At 37.5% G+C, this 20,374-nt stretch overlaps 1 protein-coding gene across 1 annotated transcript in view; it reads left to right on the top strand.

The window, feature by feature from the left end:
- LOC101732008 overlaps positions 1–14,234 on the top strand; it is a 76,399-nt gene extending 62,165 nt beyond the window's left edge. Inside the window, exons 11-13 of the mRNA XM_031904472.1 lie at positions 1,921–2,100; positions 10,429–10,570; positions 13,904–14,234. Of these exons, the coding sequence (XP_031760332.1) occupies positions 1,921–2,100; positions 10,429–10,569 (321 nt within the window). The 3' untranslated portion in view covers position 10,570; positions 13,904–14,234. The remainder of the gene's footprint in view (positions 1–1,920; positions 2,101–10,428; positions 10,571–13,903) is intronic.
- The last annotated feature ends 6,140 nt before the right edge of the window (positions 14,235–20,374 follow it).

The following is a 20,374-nucleotide window of genomic DNA, read 5'->3' as shown; positions in this document are numbered from 1 at the left end:
AGCATTGTTTACATTTTCACTCCCTTCAACAGGAAAGTGTGATTCTAATTATTTTTCCCCTGCTGAAAATTAATCCTGACCATCAGGTTTAGCATATTACTTTTTATGTCAGAAGATTAAATTCTACTTTACGAAAATGCGAGAAAACTCTTTTGTTCCCTGATTTATTTTAAGGTAAATACTCAGGAGATTGCCCCTCTTGGCAAGTCAGTATTGGTGGATTTATTTCCTTAATCTAACCCTCTGTCTCTGTCTTTCTATGTTGCACTCGGCGTCTCTCTCGCTGAATCTGTCTTTAATACTGTCAATTTCTTTTTCTTCTATTCTAATATAACTTACTGATCCCCACCTTTTGCATTGTTTGCAATGACCAATATATCAAAGAGTTTAATGTGTGTGTATATGTAGCTGTTACACTATGGCTATGTCAACAATGTGAATTTTTTAAATCAAGTGCTGTCAGTAGCACCAAAATCTACATAGCCTTTAGTAACATCATGTCTCTAGATGTTGCAGAACAAACTTTTTCAAGTTTTAGCACAAACAAACAAACAGAACAAAATCCGAATCATAAAAAAAAAGGTTAGTAAATGCCCACCTTAGTCTTTGATTAATATGTTTGATCATTTTGGGATATTTTTTCCTGTAAAGGTAACAGTCTATGAATATATTTGGAAAGACATTCCTACCAACAAGATTTTTTCTCCACCCGATACCCAATATCAAGATGACGACATTACTACACATGTACTGATTTACTGATTTTTGTCGCTTATGTCTAATTTTTTCACCCGCGTCTAATTTTTTGTCGCTCATGTCTATTTTTTGTTGCCTGCATCAATTTTTTGTTGCCCATGTTTTCTTTTACGCGACTACGCCCAATTTTGACATGACCGCACCCAATTTGAAGTGACCACGGGCAATTTGATGCGCATCAAAAAAATTCCATGTGTCACGGAAGTTTCGCGCAACAATTCACCAATGCAGAAATTCGCTACAAATCCATGCCTGGAAAAAAAAATTGCTCATCACTACTTCCTTCTTCCGTGTTTCTTCTGCTGGTAAAATCCCTGGGCCGACGCATGTGCAGTAGAGTGAAAAGCCGACTTCTTTGTTAAAGTTTGGCTTTTCACTCTACTGCGCATAGGAAGAGGAAGCGATCGCTACAGGTACCTGGTGCGGTTTTCTCCTAACAGGGGCACCAGCCCGGGGTACAAGGTAAGTGATTAAAGTCACTTGGGGGTGCCCAACATTTTGGCACCCCCAAGTGACTTAGCCTTTCCTTCTTCTTTAAAATTCCCGTCAACTTATTTAGAAACTTGACAGTTTTTAGTTGCTGCCTTTTATAATGCGAATTTTCAGGGGGTCATCTTCTTTAATAATTTGTTTGTTTTGAAAAAGATTCTTGAGTTTATTTGTGTTCATGTTATTTCATTGTGTTTTTTCCCGAATTGCTAAGAAATGCAAGCTTGAATTTTGACAAATCTTCCCCTAGGGACAGATTTACTAAGACTTGAGTTTTTCTCACTTTTATTTTTTTGAAATTGGTTTTCAGTAATGGCATTTATCAAAATCTGAACTGAAAAAGCAGCAAAAATGCTGTGAAAAAGTCATGAAAACTGACTTTTTTGAGTTGCTGCACAATAACCACAACTTTTGTTGTTTTGTCCTGCAAAAGCCAGTGTCAAAAATCCAAAAACCAAAAAATTTAAAGCAAAGAAAGTTGACTTCATGTCATGGCAGGTTTTACATGGAATATTTTGTTGCACAATAAATCTTGAAAAAGTCGCAATTTTTTTCTGCAACTTTTTTAAGTTTTAGCACAACAAAATCCAAATCGTAAAAAAAAATGTTTGTAAATGCCCACCTTAGTCTTTGATTAATATGTTTGATCATTTTGGGATATTTTTTCCTGTAAAGGTAACAGTCTATGACTATATTTGGAAAGACATTCCTGCCAACAAGATTTTTGCACCACCCGATACCCAATATCAAGATGACGACATTACTACACATGTACTGATTTACACTATTCATCTCAGTGGCTTTCGGGAAATCTATCGTCAGTTCCTCAGGCTACCAAATGGAGCTATTGTTGAGGTAAGCACCCTCTGCTATATTTACACAGTGTAGCACCAGGACTGCCTTTGGGGGTTACAGGGGACACTGCTGTCATGGGCCAGGTCAACTGTTGACTGGTGGGGGGACGACTGGGTTGCACAAACTTACCTAACTTGTGTAAATTATGTAGAAACTTATGTAACTTACATAAAAACAGGTTACACTTACTTAAAAACTATAGAACCTATGTAGAAACATATGTAACTTCAAGCAATGAAAACTCAGTGCAGCTTGGCAGGGACAGTTGACTGACCACCACAATATACTTACTAGCTCATGAATTCATTGAACTATATATATATATATATATATATATATATATATATATATATATACTGTATGTATATATATATATGGAATGACTGGTTATTGGGCCCCATGGCAAGATCACTGGGCCCTAAACTTTGGGAACAAGACATTTGCTATAAAAATATATTGATTATCAGCAGGGCTGGAACTAGGGGTAGGCAGAAGAGGCATGTGCCTGGGGCGCAATACTGAGTGGGTGCTAGGCACATGCCTCTTCTACTCCCCTATTTTGTGCCCTTGTCCCCCAACAGTCCGCTTCTTTATGCACTTTTTCTTACGCACTCATCTCGATCCCCCTTGCTGCCAGCACGCATGCGCGCCTGTCAAAATAGGGTAACGCGATGGTAGAGGAGATGGGCGGTTCAGTGGCCGAAAAATCTATCTGCTAGTTGATCTTTTGTGTAGTGCCATACAAGGAGCATGGGTAAAAATGTTGATACTATAAACTTGTGTTCCTGAGGGGGGAGAAAAATAACTTATATTGGGCCGCGCAATTTCTCTGGAGGCTCTGTGAAGCACAAGTGCATGTAGAAAAGATGAAACAAGTAGCAATTTAATACAAAACATAATAATATCTTAGAATGATATCCTCATACTTTATTATGAGGAAGAAACGCGCACGGCGCTCTAATGCTACGCTTCCCAGGCATGTCCCGGCAGATGAGCAAGGAGAGGTTGACACTTAGTGCAAAAATCGCAAAGCTCTGCTTTGGCGAGCTCCGTGCACGTCGACCTGGAAGGCTCCCTGGGCGAGCCTCGCTCCCCTCCCGATCGATCGGGCACCCCCCACCGTGGGGGTCGGCCGGGCAGAGCTTTGCGATTTTTTGTCAACACTTTGCGCGTTTATGTATCAATATGGATACATTTTAAACTAATCTTTATATAAATCAGCATGTCAACATAAATTCCAAGCAGATTTGCAATTATGATATTATTTTGTTATGGATCATTTATTATAAACTCTAAATATGTGTCTAAACAATTGAACATAACAATGGTGAAAAAATGATAAAGGGCAATTAAGTCAACCCTCTCAGTAAATATCTTATTCTTTAATTGCAGTTCATTCAAAATATCCTAATCCATAAAATGGTCACATATTTGGAGAGACCTCTCTGCTATAATAATTTTGTGGGTAACAAACCGTTGGAAAAAAAGTTAATAGTCTGTATCCAATTTTGTATTCATATTGTATAATAAAAGTATTACCAGCAAATGCATATATTTGTAACCTGCTAAGGGAATCCTGGAATTGCAGCTAGGTCCAGGCTGATGGTAGTTTCAGAGAGTTCGTGCATGCAATTCGTCAGATGAGGCTGAAAAGGTATATTAGTGCCCATATAAAGTTGCTACTAAAAGTCCACAGCATACAGCATATATGTGTACAAAGAAGCTAGTGTCCCTGTATTATAAAAACATGCACAACACCATGTGATACACCATTTGTCAATATGAACCATTACCGAAATGTTCATCTGGACTAATACTGCAGTACAGTGTTTTTTCATGTACTTGTCTAGAACGGGCATGCTACCCTGCATATACCTACCTATTGTGTATAGCCATCAAAAGGCTGTTAATAGCCAGTGCAACGTCTAAATTTTAGATGTGATAACTTATCTATAGTATTAGGGCATCTCTACAATATAAAAGGCATTTCACAGGGTTAAACACAGAAGGAAAATGGAATATCTTTAAAATGTTGCAAGTAACAAGTACACATGTCAGTATATTCCCCTTGTAAGCGAGGAAAGACATCATAAAGCAAAACCTTTATGGTTTGATAAAAGTGTTAGTGTCGAGGTTGGTAAGAAAAAACGTACCTTTAAAGCATTCAAGTTAGCTGGGACAGCAGAAACTTTCATCAGGTACAAGGAAGCCAATAAAGCATGCAAAAAAGCTATCAGGCAAGCTACAATAGAGATGGAAAGGGGTATTGCAGCTAGGAGTAAAAGGAATACAACATTACTTTTTTAATATGTAAATAGTAAAAAAAAATGAATCAAGAATGGGTGGGACACTTATTATCACAGGGGAGTCAGTTGGTTGATGATAACAGGGAAAAAGCAGAAATTCTCATCTGTCTACACAACTGAGGAGCCAGCTAATGGTTTCCTTTTTAATAGATCCAGTTCTAGTAATATAACTATTGATGCATGGGTCACTCGGGAATAAATGAGAAAGAGACTTCAACATGTAAAGGTAAACAAAGCACCAGCGCACCAGAGGTCACCCCTTTAGATTAAAGAAATTGAACTTTCATTTTTAGCAACATAGGTGTTTTTTTCACAGTGAGGGCAGTGAGGTTGTGGAATGCCCTTCCTAGTGATGTTGTAATGGCAGATTCTTTAGGGGGGCCTGGATGAGTTCTTGAACATACATAGTATTCAAGGCTATTGTGATACTAAAATATACAATTAGCATTGCTGTTGGTATATATATATAAAGAGTATATGTATGTGAATGTATAGATAGGTTGTTATGGGTCTAAGTGTGTGCACTAGGGTTTGTTTGTAAGGATTTAACTTGATGATCTTTTTTCAACCCAACTTAACTCTGTAACTATATCATTGGGAATTGGTGGTATGTAAAATGAGATGCAAAATTTGTCACTTACCACTGTTGTATAAATAATTCCCACAGGCAAAAGGATCAATGATATGATCAAGGAAAGTAACTTCTGGAGATTCCTGCTTAAACTGCTTATCCAAACACAATATGTACAACTGGAAATGTATTGGTTGTAGGTGTTACCTCATAATTACCCACAATTTGTTTGTAAATTTTGGAATGTAATGTAATTGCTGTAGCATATTCAGTCACATCTTATTCAGTAGTATAGCTGAAAATCAATCCTACTGTATATAAAGAGTATTTTTGAAGTAATGTTGGCTTGAATAACTTAAATCTCAACATGAGCAGTGTCAAATATTGTTTGGGTCTGTCCAATGCAAAGCAAAATACATCTTGTGAAGGCATCCTAATAAAGAGAACTAATGTATAATTTAACACTAATTCCCTACAAGGTACAAAGAACTGGAAAGAACTCAGTTTTTCTCGGGGGGGAAATGTGGTTTTCATAATCTGTTTAAAAGGGTGTCTTGTTTCTTCAACACAAATCACTGCTGAAGGAAAACAACATGATATGAAAGACTTGCATATTCAACATAACTGAAAATGTACAACTACAGGCAGCTTTCTGTTACATGAAAACCATTGCAGCAAAAGACTAAATGAACAGAAGTTGATTAAAGGGCATCAAATGAAGCATGTCAACTGTTGTATTTGTCTTGTTACATGCAGGCTTATTCCCAATGTCTCACCATCGGCATTAATAGATAGTTTCACTTTAATAACAGGTGACATAGTAGGTCACGTAATTAGCAATGTCATTTTAGCCCCAGGTTTCGTTGGTTTTAAACTGCCCAGCACATCCATGTTTCGTTAATAGATACAAATTAGTTTCTTAGTCTTCTGAGGGAGAAGCTTCAGGGTTGTGTGTGTCCCCCCTACACCCCCCCCCACACACACACACACACACAGTAATGGAATTAGCTTCGATCTTTTTTGTTTCATTTTTACTGGTTAATTTAATGTGAAAAAATTAATGCTAGCAAAAAGTAAAATCGTAATCTTCTCCAAAGGTTACATCATTTCCAATGAAATGTTATGTTTTGGCATTATTCAGGAATAAACGGTTTAAATGTTATTTAGAACTGAATGCGGAGAAAAGACGGTTATGATTCAGGAATTGTTAGCATATTCTGCTTAGAATTTGTAAAAGGTTCAGTACATAAGTGTCTCCCATTCCATAGCATTCAGGCATATGGTGGTTCAGTCGTCTGCCTTGCAGCACTGGGATCCCCAGTTTGATTTCAGCTTGAGTACAATCTGCCAGACGTTTGTATGTTCTTCCAGTGTTTGAATGGTTTTCCTATTTTCCATCAAAATAATTGGTGTTTTTTCACGGCTACTGTGTGACTATTTTTTTCCACACGTGACTTAAGCAATGGGCATTCTTCTCAAGTTTTTTTTACTGTAAATACACTAAAGCCAATGGGTGTTTCTCTCTCCTACACCACAACTCAATGGGCAATTTTTCTCTGTTTTCTTTTTTGTCCTGCAATATTTTTACTACAGCTTTGTGAAAAAAATTGCTGATGGCAAAATGGAGATTTTCACCATAAACCCATGCCTGGCAAAAAAATGTGTACATCACTACAGGGTACATTAACCATGTGGATATCTATGGCTGACCAGGTCAACAGAGGCTTAAGGATACTGGATGGATAAGTTCATATGCTTCAGCTTACAGTTCTGAGCCACAGAACAGGCCTGTATTAGTGATGAGAGAAACTGCCCGGTTTTACTTCGCAAAAAAAATGTACAAAAATTTTCAAAATTTGCCAAATGCCTTGGAGCCAATGAGTGTTTTTTCACTGTGTTTTTTTTCTTGTGCCAAATGCATGGGTGTCAGTGACTAACTGTTGATATATGAAGAGCATTTTAAAGTATCATTTTTGGGAAACTGGATGTTAGCAAGCTTTAAAAGCATGTTATACTAGCTACAGTATTCTTATTCCTCAGCTGTTGAACAGACAGAATCCTTCACTGAGCCAACATAAATCTGTTTTCTTTTGGCTGCTAATGGCAATAAAAATTAGTTATACTTTAGCGTGAAAAACATGACAGCCCAAAGTAAAGAATTATTAGGGCTGCGCCTCCTTGATAAATAGTTGTGCCTGATATGAATTAGAGGTCAATAATTTGTAAAATGGCTCTTGTAGATTACTGGCACTTGCAACAGTGCTAGGCAGCTGGATTTTAATGATTAAAAGATGAGGATTTAATGGCTTAAGTTTCCTGGGTTAGATGAAGAGGAATACACTGGTACTTGTAGCTGGATTTGTCATACTTAGTAAATATCCCAGTGGCATTATTATTTACACTGAAGACAATAACTTTTGAGTGCATATTAGGCTTCTAATAACAGTCCTTATATATTAATTGTGTTCACCAGACTTATGTCACTTATTATGCAATTTGTGAAATACGGCCACAGCACAATATTTTTGACATAGGAAATTTTCTTTTGACTTGACTGCAACTTTTTTTATGTGGCTGTAACTCTTTTTCCTCAGTTTTGTCATAGCAAATTTTTGCGGCTGCTTTGTGAAAGAAAAAATAAATGCCAAGGCCTAGGGCAGTGATCCTTTAACCAGTGGCTCATTACCAACATGTTACTTATTACCGCCTGTGATGTTGCTTTCAATGTCTTCAAAGTAGGTGCCCATTTGAAAATTTCTGGCTTGGAGGCAAGTAAGCCTAGAGATGCAGTTTTACTCCAAGCAGAGCCTCCTGCAAGCTTGCAGTCCACATATGGTCACCAAATAGCCAATCACCAATCACCAGCTGTTATGTGGCATTCCCAAATAATTTTGTTTTATGCTTGTGTGGCTCACCAATATTGTTTACATCTGAGTCTGCATTAAGAGTAAAAAAGGTCGGGGATCCCTGGCCTAGGGCATAAATTGAGAACAATATGGAGTTCTGGCATAGGTAGAAAATAAGAAAGGTCAAGTTGATATAAAATGGCTTTGCTTTGCAATGAAACAAGTACAATAAAGAAAAAGTACAGCAGCTACTTTTCATGGGATTGGTCCTCTGTTCCATTTTCATGATGATTCATGATGAAAAAAATGATTCAGTCCTGTTACTATAACCCAAGATTCTCTATATCTGCACTTAGGTGGCAATTGTACTTAATAGTTAAGAAGGAAAAGTAACAGCAATATACTGCACTCAAAGTTTTTCTAGCTAAATATATTAGAGAGGCTAGAGAATAAATGCAAAGGCGTAGCTCGTTTTCTTCTTTTGTTTCAGGTTGCTGACTATTTTTTTAGCCAGTAATACAGAGAACGATGGCAGTTGCAATCTATCACACATGTCTAGGTATTTTTCCTACAAGGAGAACTGAGAAAGGGAAATGGTTTGTGTTGATATATTGATCTTATATAATCATAGACATTTACTTTAACTCTTGCCTAAAATATGACTTGTATAGTTTACCATGAATGCATATAAAAAGGATGCTGAGCTAAAATTTAAAGGAAATATATTGGCTTATATGCACTGAAAATATTGACAGTGATGGTAAATTACATTTACAGAACATTCAGCTTATCCACATTTTACAAGAGATTTTTACATATTCAGCATAGTCCTCGGGAAAATATTCTTGAATTATGTTAAGAGATATGAACAGTGTTACCAAGGGCCATTTATATCCCCCAGTAGAATACTTAACAATGACTTTATTGCTATTTCATGTCATTTCCTAAAGAATATAAAATACAAATGTAAAATATTGTTAGTAAACAAATTAGCCTCTTAGATTTAAACTGACAGCCTTTCATTCAAAAGCTTTAGTCATATACTGTATCTGAGAAATGCTGAATATTGTTTCTACCCCATGGTTTTTTTTCTGCAAGAACAAAAATATTATAATTATTTATTAAATAGTAAGATCTAAAAATCTGCAAACTTAGTTTATTGCACCATTTCAAATTTTAAACAATAGATATTTTTTCCCCCAGACACAAACAGGCAATTCCCTTGATCCATTTGTGCCAACACAATTACATCTAATTTGCCAAAATAGATGCAACTGTGTGCCAAAAATGGCCTCCTGGTCTGGAGTTGACAGCGTTTCCAGGGTTCCCCTGTGTCAATAGGCAGAGCAGGCCTCAATTCAAAATGGAAGGCAGGAAGAACACATTTTGGCACAGTGGAAATGGTTTTACGCGCCACTGATTGCATGGAAAAGCACAAGTTGCCCATCATGCTTAATGACGTAATTGATTCTCAATCAAATGTATTTTGAGCGAGAAAAAAAGTAAAAAATTATCGCACGCATAAAAAAAATTTGTGGTATCCGCGACAAACGCATTTCGGTAATTTTTCATCAAAGTGAAACAGTACGGGTTTACCCATCAATAATAAGTCTATTTCTAAAGTGTGTTATTTATTTTATGCCAGAATAATTCAAACAATTACCCAACCTTAATATACCTGCTCCCAACCTGAACCGTACCTGACTTGATGTGGCATCATTATTGATATACCTGCGCCAGTATATAAATACGCTTACTGCAGGCAGCCACTGGGGCATTTTGGCACATAGTAACATTGCAGGCAGGATGGGCTATAGGCAAAGAAAGCTTCCAAAGTCTTTTTGTCTAATGGCTGTAAGTAGAAGATTTTCTTTATTTAAGGGGTGTCTGACTTACTTCCTTGAATAAGCCCTGTGGCACCTGTCGCTTAACCTCCATGCCATGAGGGCCCATGGACCCACATAAGTCTAGATGTATGAAGGGGCCTTGAACCAGTAACAGACCTGCACATGGTAGTCTTCAAGAAGGTTTTAATTACATCTAATGAAGACACGTCAACCAGGGGCACCTTAGCTTTCTGAATAATTCTCAGAATCATAGGAAGAGGACAGGTGTCCTGGGTCCAAACTCTGAGATCAGGTATCCATTGCCATCAACCCCAGATCTGGTTCCTCTGAAAAGAAAAATCTGTACTTTGAGTCCCTGAAGGTCACATATATCTGGCTTTCTCCTAAACAATCACAAATGCTATTTATATTCATGTCTTTCCAGCCCCCTTCTGCTTAGAAAGGGTTGTATAACACACAAATTGCATACATATACAGATCGATACAGAAATAAAGAGGGCTTTTCTCAACAGAGTTTGCAATCTAAAATCTTATATTGTGGGGTTTGAATTTAGTGGGATGTCTAATTATAGTTTGGGGGGGTTTGGTGCTTTATAAAGGTGCAAAGATATAGGTTTTTGAACTATAAAAGTTTTTTGGCAGAATTGTTTAGCACTTAAAATGTTTTTTTTCTTCTATCTAGATAGCAATAATTTCCCCTACCTGAAAAAAATCCTTTCTTTGAACACAAATATTAACTTTATATTTTTGTAATTAAGATGTTTGGTGACATTAATGAAAGTAATATCTTACCTAACGAGGTAAGCAATGCTGCGGAGAAACATGTTAACAGGATGGAAGCAGCAGAGGAAGAATTCAACAAATTGGACTTAAGGGAAAGGAAGAAAACTACAAGCTAAGGTAATGGTTTCAGCCACAGTGTATGTATAAACACATTCTACACCAACTTACAGAAAATTAAACCAGAGCCAAGAAATGCTACAAATGTGTTCAGGGCAATATAACTGGCCAAGAAGCAAAGTACATTGTCAAAAAGCTTAGTTTTCTGTCCCGAGCCACATAAATGGGCACAGAGCAATGTGAGTAAGTACTGGACAGAAATCATAGAATAAAATAACTCAGTGCCGCCTAATGTAACTCGGAAGGGGTCACTTATGACCGGTGTAAATAATAGAATATTACTTATATAAAGAGCCACATCTAGGCATAATAATCAGGCACAATTTTATTGGTTACAAATAAAACAGACAAAAATTTCATAAAACCTCTTAAAAATTAGAACCCAGCACCAAAGCGTCTACCATTACCACAATAATCTATGACTAATGACATTGGGCAAGTATGGCTACATCCCCAGTCTAATCCAAATGGTAACAAAATGTCATTAAAGTGCTAAAATGTATCAACCAGAATGTTGTAACAGTTACAATGTATATAGATACAGCCAAGCTAAGTCAGAGGGACTATAAACACATAAGTATAATGCATAAAACAGGTGACATTTACAGAAAGCAAGAAATAAATGTAAAAAATTCTAATCGTAAGAGTTCCAACCTGATATCATTAGAACCTATAGAGTATTTGTATTATATCACAAAGAGTCCAACTTCACAGAGTATTCCTAAAGTAAGGAGCATGGAAGTAAAAATCTTCCATGCAACTTAGGGGCTGATTTACTAATCCACGAATCCAAATGGGAAAAATTTGGATTGGAAAACGAAAATTCTGCGACTTTTTCGTATTTTTGCGACTTTTTCGTAGCCGTTACCACTTGCGCGAACTTTTTTATAGCCATTATGACTTTCGCGAATTGTCGCGACTTTTTCGTATTGACTGCTTGAAAAAGTCGCAAAATAACGATCATTATGAAAAAAACGCTTTTGGACGTTCGTGGATTAGTAAATGTGCCCCTTAGAGTGTCTGCACACTTAAATGGATGAGCGTGAGGTTTTACAGCACCTCTACATGATTCGGAGGGACTTATATACTATCATATGCAGGCGAGTATGACTTAGTGGTTTGTTATCTTTCAATGTTCTGCCTGATTCTTGGCATCTGGTTTTGTTACTGTATTGCACCAGATCCACAAGGAGTTATATTATATTCTTATGAGCCTGCAGGCTGCAAATGAATGTTGTTGAAGGCAGTATAGAGATGTACTTTCATGTTATATATAAGGTCACTTATGACTGCAAGCACAGTTGCGCTTCCACACTTTTTCCCACAGTCGTGAGTACTTGCATCAAAATGTGCTCTGTAGCAAAAAGACACATGGTAATTGTGCTCAAAATTGTATTTGCTCACTGCACTTGCAGATGTAAATAACCCCTTTAATGTATTAATAATATTACAAGTATAAACTGAGCAGTTACAGAGCAACATAATGGGACCAAACTGTAAATTTAAACATACCATTTATAACGCAAGGAGACAACAGCAGCCATAGTTGTGCTTTCCCCGCAACTTTTCCTCCAGTCTGTCCCCTGACTTCCTCCACTCCCTTGCTTTAAACTTTCACTCCTCCTTCTCCAGTCTTGCTCCTTATTCCTCCTCCTCTCAGTTCTTACTTTCTCTCCCACCCTCTATCGCTCCCACCCATACATCTTCAGTCACGCTCCGTCTGCCACTCCCACCCTCCATCCATCCCTCTGTCCCTCTCCAGTAGTTCTCCATCTACGCTCCCACCCTCCACCCATCCATCTGCAGTGGTGCTCCCTCTGCGTCTCAGTCCCCCTGCTGCTTCTACCCTCTACCATCAATCAATCTACAGTCTTGTTCCCTCTAACTTCTTCTGCACTTCCCACCCTATATCATTCCCCAGTTTTGTTCCCTCTGTCACTCCCACCCTCCATACATTCATATCCAGTCATTGGAACTCAGTAGCAGGTGCATTTTCCACTGTATTATATTCATACAGGTCATGGAACTCTGAGATAACTTCAAATATCCTCATATTTTACAGGGGTACATTATTTATTTTAATACACTTTTTAATACGTTTCAGTGAGTCATGTGACACAAATGATAAGAACCAATTATATCTAATGACATCATTAAGTTCTATTTATAATATATAGATATTATTTACAGGATATTCATGGCTGTTGTGTATTATATTATTATTATCACTTATTTATAAAGTGCCAACATATTCCGTAGTGCCGTATAGTCCATGTGTACATACTTTAAACATACAAATTTACATACAAGCAACCAATAACCAATACAAGAGGTAAAGAGGTCCCTGCCTAAAGGAGCATTACGGTTTCCAAAATCAGAAAAGGGAGACTTAATAAATGACAGTTAATGGTAGACTTTTTTGCACAATGCTGATACTTATGATACTGTTTGAAGATAATTTATAGACGAATTAGGGACAGCTAAAATCAGTCAGTCTAGTGTTTTGTCTACATCTGGACAAGTTTATATTTGGAGAAAGTTACTGTTAAACATTTAACTGGAGTTGCGAAGGAATGGACAAAACTATTAAGGGATCCATAGCACCTGACTGTAACTCTTCATGCTTGAAGAATTCATTTGAGGTGACCGGGTAAAGCCTACAGTTCCGTAAATGTGTGGCTGTGTGTAAGTAGGATTAAGGGGCAGAGTTATCAAAGTGTGACATTAGAGTTCACCACAGTCAAATTACGTTTCTAAATTAATTTACTCATTTCTATAGGATTTTTAGAGGAATATTTAAAAATGGTGTTCTCTTTCACCCACTGATAAATACACCTCTAAAAATCCCATAGAAAGGAATAGGAAGAGGCAGAATTTCACTGTGGTGAGCTCTAATCTGCCCCCTAAATGTTCAGATAACAAAGGCTGCCATAAACTCCTGTCAAAATTATAAAAAATTCTGGTGTAACTTAGCTGATCTCTTACCTGATACCCCGGGATGGTGCTGATCTCTAAAAGCTTCCATGACCTGGCTTTTTCTGAGGAAGCATGCATCTGCCCATGACCAAAGAAAAGAAAACACCGAAGAGGAAGAGGATCACGCAGAAAGAGATTCTGCAGAATACCATTGGCTATTGCAGTTTTTTGCTAACTAGAGCACCGGCCTGAGGTAGCAGTAGTTTAACCTTTGGTTCTTCTTTTAATAATACCAATGTAATTGCATTTAAACTTGTATACTAAAAGAATCACACTGCATCTTTAAGAAGTTACAAAGTCATGCAAAAATATACTCTAGAAGCCATAATCTTAATGATTGTTCTGTTTTATTTTTAGCTTTGCATTCTATATGCGCCATTAAGATTAGAACATCCAGGATCAAGATGTTCAAAACAACTTGCTACGCTCAGATGAGACCTACATAGAAATAAATCACCTTTCAAAATGCGTGAATGGGACGCCACGTTTGCAACACCTGCTCAAAATGGAGCCAAATAAACCAAAAAGCATGCATCTTAGTTTTTCTTGACAGTTAAATTCTGCAGAATCCAACAAAAACATTATGGCGCAGCCTGATTAAAGGCAAAGTCTATTATTATTCCTACATGCAGTATAATGTGGTTTTCTATTTAAGATGTTAAAAATAAAGTAAAAAGTAAATCAGTTTTATGCATGTGTTTTCCTAACCATTTTTTTTACATTTCCATTTCCAGAAGTATCTGTGAAAGAAATTCGCAAAACGCATTTGTCCCGCAATTTTTTTTTTGACGCCCACGGTCTTTTTTGTCACGATCAAGCCCAATTTTGACGCAACCGCAACTTATTTTGACACACAACAAATTTTTCCACTGCAAATTTTCACGGAAGTTTCGCAAAACAATTAGCCAGTGGCGAAATGCGGAAATTCGCTGCGAAAAAATTCTCTCATCACTTGATACCAATACAGTATATGTGGAAACACATATTTCTATTTAAGTGTAGACATTTTTAATGCTACCAGCCTGATAATTCTTCAGGTAAAATGTTTCATGGCAGAAAGATCGGCTGAACTTCCTATTGAACACGTCCCTAATTATGGCGGACAATTCCACATGCCTATTTAATGATGGATTCAAATGAGAAGAGTACCCTAGTTAACCTAACCTAACATATTGCATTTAAGAGAGCTATTCAGTTGCTACAACTTTTTGAGTAGGTTTGAGGCTGAGCTATGTATGCATTGAACTGTGCTGAAATATGCAAGGTAATGTAATTGATTGTTAACGTCCTACTTTGCATTAATTAATGTTCTAGACTGGGGATAAACTTAGCTGGGGCCTCATTTTAGGCCATTTTCAACTTATTGTTTCAATTTATTTTACATATATTATATTTTTGGTGTGGCCAGTTTCATTGTCCTTCTCTATCCTCTATCCTTTGTGATAGAACAAAAGTCAAAACTGCTTCTTGCTGGTTTTTTTAGCCCAGAAACCAGTGGCATGATAAAACAAGACAGGTATGAATACTGTCAATGAAAGCACAGTCACATTGTTCTTATCAGTGCTGTCATGCCCTGCTGAGGTTTGATTCTGACAAGGGCACTTTTGGACCAGAGTTTGTAGGTTCCACAAGTGTGTGGGATACAGTCAAGTTAAATGATGGGAAGAAGGGAAGTTCAAACTTCACCCACCCAATCCCTGTGCAGCTTTCCCGGGACTAAAACTTCAGAGACAAATGAGCAGTAAGGAAGGTTGTGTAGGAGAAGAAACGGCAGGCACCAGAGCTCCTACCCTCCCATCCCAAGTGCCATTCCCCCTCTCTTTGTATATGCCATTCTCTCCCCTACTTTTAGGAATCCCAGAACTTTTACCTTTTTCCCCATGTGTCAGTCTCTTCAACCCCAAGTGCCAAAAGCAATCCAGCCTCTCTCTCAGATACACCATTATCTCAGGTAGGTTTCCTCTCTCCCTGTGTGCCACCTTCACCACCTATTTGCAAAAGTTAGCTCCTATATGTCACTCTCATCCAACCACCATGCGTCAGATACTGCCCTTTTCAGAATTCCAATTGCCATTTTCATTTCTTAATTACCCACTGCCACTGCCATACACATGGCACAGTGCCCTCATTGGGGTCACTTCCCAGGGCTGCATCAGGGGGGCAAGAGGGTAGTATTGTGCCGGGCCTGGGAAAATATTCTTCCGTAAAGGCAGGGACAAACACCTCTGACCCCCAATAGACTGACTGTTAATTAGCACATTAAATCAATGAACTGCTTATTATAGATTAACATGAGCTGGTTATGTTGCACACAAAAGGGGGCATGGCCAAAATGTTTTGTACGGTGCACTTGTGTTCATGGAGGGCCCTATATAAATAACTTCAGTGACAATGTATTATATATATGAAGTGCTCACAACTTTCACTATTCTTTAATTGCTAAGAACTAATGGGTGTAGAAAGCTCTAGTGACACCAAACATACAAAGATCTGCAAAACAGACAAGGAGAGAGTTATAGGAAATCATTAGTTTCAGAAAAATAGATGTTATAGTATGACAAAACCAATCTACTGGTTAACCTTTAGGTAACGGATTCGTTTTTTGCCCAAGCATCCTTACTGATCAGATAAGTAGAACAGTAAATGGAGAAGCATATAATCTGTTACATTTCATTAAGTTTACATTTTAACACTTCCACTTGCAACCTTATACAGAGAGAACTACATTGCTTAAATACATAGCGGATCTTTCCCATTGCTTCTCACAGTATTATCACTTGATTTATTTAATAAATCTGGAGGCTGAACATCTCAGCACCGCTCTTGCTATTGGAATGCTCCATGCTGTGTTTGTTGAAGTGCTAAGTAATTTGCTTCTAGCAGAGTCATATACCATTTAACTCTACAGTGTAAATGTAATGGAATGATGAAAAGCACTTGCCTTTTGTGCACATTGTTAAGTTATAAACTTAAACTTCATATTAGTTTACATTTTTGCACAAATTTCCATGTTATTGCATTTCCTGCATAAAAGATAAATTATTTTACTGCCCAAGATTTTAAAATGAAAACAATTTCTACAAACAGTAGTCTCAGTAGGGATGGTCATTTATTAATGCTGATTTTTTTTCCCCCAATTTGGATTTTTTAGTGCTAAAAATCGAAGAAATTTTTTTTTTCGACATTTGCTATGCAACAAAATGGCCAAAAATCTGAACCCAACAGTTTGCCAGCTAAAACTTTTCGAGATCATGTAGAAGACAATGACAGATGTCCCTTCCCTGGAGGATCCTTCTATGTTTTAAAGAACAACCAGAGGTCATTCCGAAATGTAGATGCAACCAATTTTTTTGACGTGTGTAATTTTTTTGTGTTTCGCAAATTTTTCCCCATTTCACAATTTTTTTCACAGTTTCAAGAATTTATCAATGAAATGGGACAGATTTGCTGTCGTACATCAAAAAAAAATTGTCGCCCGCGGCTATTCTTTCGTCGCCCGTGGCTATTATTTCATTGCGCGGCTATTATTTTGTCGCCTGCAGCTATTATTTAGTTGCGCGGCTATTCTTTTGTCGCCCGCGGTTATTCTTTCGTCGCGCGGCTATTATTTTGTTGCCTGGGGCTATATTTTAGTCACCTGCGGCTATTATTTTGACGCGGGTAACAATTTTTTGACGTGCGGCGAATTTTTCTGCGGCGAATCCATGCCTGGCGAAACATTTCGCCCATCACTAATCACCAATCATCGGTTTGTTCTGGTCCCCATGTTAAATGTGGAGTTAGCTTGCTGAGGTTGTGATTGGTTAAAAACTGGGGTCATGACTCTCATGTATTATTTGAAACACCAGGAAGTGTGTTATGCTTTGTTGCATTTCCATACTTGCAATGCAAACTAAGCCGAGATTTACAAAAAGGTGAATAAGGTTTGCATACTTCTGCATACTTCATACTTCTTACTCTTTGCTTTTCTCAGCTAAGGTATGAACTTCTGTATGGTTTTGCAATGCAAGGACAAATAATGTTAAAATGAATACAGAATGATTAGTAATGTGATATGGTATGAAATAGCAAGTCACCAGAATTACTCATAATTGGTTTCACAATATCCTTATATTACACCATAAGAACTAATGTGTATATCAGTATATGTTTTATCAATCTTTTTCTCATATATGAAACGTCAGTATATGAAAGTAAAGTGCTTTGTGAAAGACTGCTCTTTTCCTTTGTTTACTCAATCAAATTCTAGTATTGGAATAAAAATGTTATTCTAGTTACCATTTCCCTGCCTTTTTGTTTTATTTAACGGCAACATATGAAGTACATGCAATATTTCTCTAATTTCACTACTACAAAATCAATGCATATATACCTACAGTAGGTCTCTCTAGACCTGTGGCTCCCAAACAGTGGGTTTTATTGCTTTGGAGAGCTTGGAGCAGCTGTAGGTGTGGCTAACCATACACATGCTTGTTTGTTCTTCTAGTTATACCTGTAAGCCTAGCTTAAAGGTCAGTTAGGGTGAAACTGTTTTCTTATATTTGTAACCTTGTTATTATCTGACAAGCTGAGGGCTGACCAAAGGTTGAACCTGGAATGCATTTTAAACTTTTCCTCATCCTCATCAACAAAGGTCAGTATTTCTTCCAGGTGATCCATGCAGATTGTATGTATGGATTTAGCTCCTCATTTTCTTATCCATGCATTTTTCTCTCCGTCAGTATCAAATGGCTGGATAGGATTTTAAAAGTTCAATAATGCACAACACGATCAGGCAAGGATGTCAGTATCATCATGGATAATGTGATAATAGTTGTGCAGGAATTGCATCCAATCAACATTCAAATTGCTACGGATGCTCTTTAATTTTTTGTCTGTTCCTGTATGTGCCCCTCTGCCCAGCAATGAGGGCTGTTACAATAATATCAGCTAAAATATTTAGCATCTGCTTCGTTCAGCTTCTGATTCAGCATTTCCGCTCATCTCTTGCTCATTGGAATTACCCTACATTTAAGAATGACCTCCAGTTGTTCCTTAAAACCCTTTGAAGGACACTGTGGGTGGCTTTCATCCAAAAGTCCTCAATAAAGCTTTGCTGATCCTTGGCTGCCAAAAGGCAAGATGAGCTGGGAGTGCCACTGTGGCCACTCAAACATTTGTAATAATGACATTTGTGTGGATAAATTAGCGGCTACAGCTTTTATTAAACATATATATGAAAAACAACATTAACAAAATATGCCAACTGCTGGGGGGGCCGGCAGGCACGCACGAATTAAGCCCCGCTGTACCAGGAGTCTCCTGCAGCTGGCCCCAGCCGTAAGCTGCTAACCAGCCGCTTAACCCACCAAAATTATCTCCAGACTACGCTGTCAGATGTTGCCATCCGCCAAATAAAAGCTGTAACAATAAAGAACCTCGGCATGAGATATATAAAAAAGAACATATCACAATAATAACAGAATGAACACTTGAAGAAGGGTGGGTGGGGGGTAGACTTTTCTAAGTTGTAGAGCTTTTTCCGGACAGGAATCACTTTCTTCTGACATGAGGTACTAGAGGAGGGATGGTGATAAGTTCATGGGGTTGCCTAGTAACCAGGAACGCTCCCAGCTCACTGGCCGGCAGCCATGGCCCCCACTTTGGGTGGTTGCTGGGCAGACTTTCTTTTCTCCATTATGTAGCTATGTGGGAAGAAAGACCCCAAATTGATACCCGCAAAGTCCAAGCCACTTAAAGGGGCACATACACCCAACTTGGTTGTAAAGTAGGAAATATATTCTCAAAATAATTATATATCTGATCCTCTTTGAGGATGCACAAAATCTTGTAGCCAGATGAAATTAGGATTCACATGTTCTGTCAGCATATACTTCATCTCATGGATCTTATGGATCAGGTACTGCAGCTTTCTAAAGTGTAGTTGTCCTTTCATCCCCATCTCCACAGGCTTGTACAGATGAACTTTTGAACAAAAAGATCCTCTATTCATGAATTGCCTTTGTAACTAAGGATCGGATATTCCTATGCTGTTAAAATGCTAAATTTCCTTTACAATTGAAATCTATATTGTAGGAACTTAACAGCTAAAGATATTCAATACTGAAATCAGAAGTAAACATTCTACGTGCATGATCATTCTGAAAATACATTCTTTAGGTTTAAATTGAAACATTACTGCTAGAATAAAACAGAAATCATACGCCACTGGCTTGAGCCAGTTCTAAAATAAAACGAAAACTCCCATTAAGAAAGATAATATAGCAGGCAGCCTGATTTGTATTGGATTTGTGTCTGGTGGCTGAAACCCACTGTAATGAAGTGGCCCACAAATCACAGCTTAATGCGAATCTACTTATACATATTGCTTAATTAAAAGTTGTGAGCTTATTAACATGTGTCTTTGGCACTGAGCTTTTGAGAAGTAATCTCTGTGCAAATAAGCCCTGGTTGTAAAAGTTTTATAGATCGACAATGATATGAAGTTTCATACCTTAATAATTGCTTTCAGGATATTTTTTAAACTTATTCAGATAAAGAAGTGGACAAAGTGTAATAAAATATGATTAGCAGTCTTAAGTATTTATTAAACACCTTACCTCTTAAGCCCATTTTATTTAAGGCTCCATTCAACGCCTAACTTTCCTTATTATGGTTTAAAATTGATCTTTTGGGACAGAGCTGTATTTTATTGTTACATTACCTGCATACTGCTTAATCGAGTCATTCTAAATTCAATATACTCACAGATAATAATTCTGCTTTTATTTTGAAATGCTTTTTGCTCGTGATTGATAATTAGCTTTAACACTGAACACTGAAAATGTT

The sequence above is a fragment of the Xenopus tropicalis genome, chromosome 6, assembly GCF_000004195.4.
Source record: "Xenopus tropicalis strain Nigerian chromosome 6, UCB_Xtro_10.0, whole genome shotgun sequence".
NCBI classification, from domain to species: domain Eukaryota; kingdom Metazoa; phylum Chordata; class Amphibia; order Anura; family Pipidae; genus Xenopus; species Xenopus tropicalis.
Note: the sequence above shows the minus strand (reverse complement) of the source record. Positions and strands in the feature narration are given on the sequence as shown.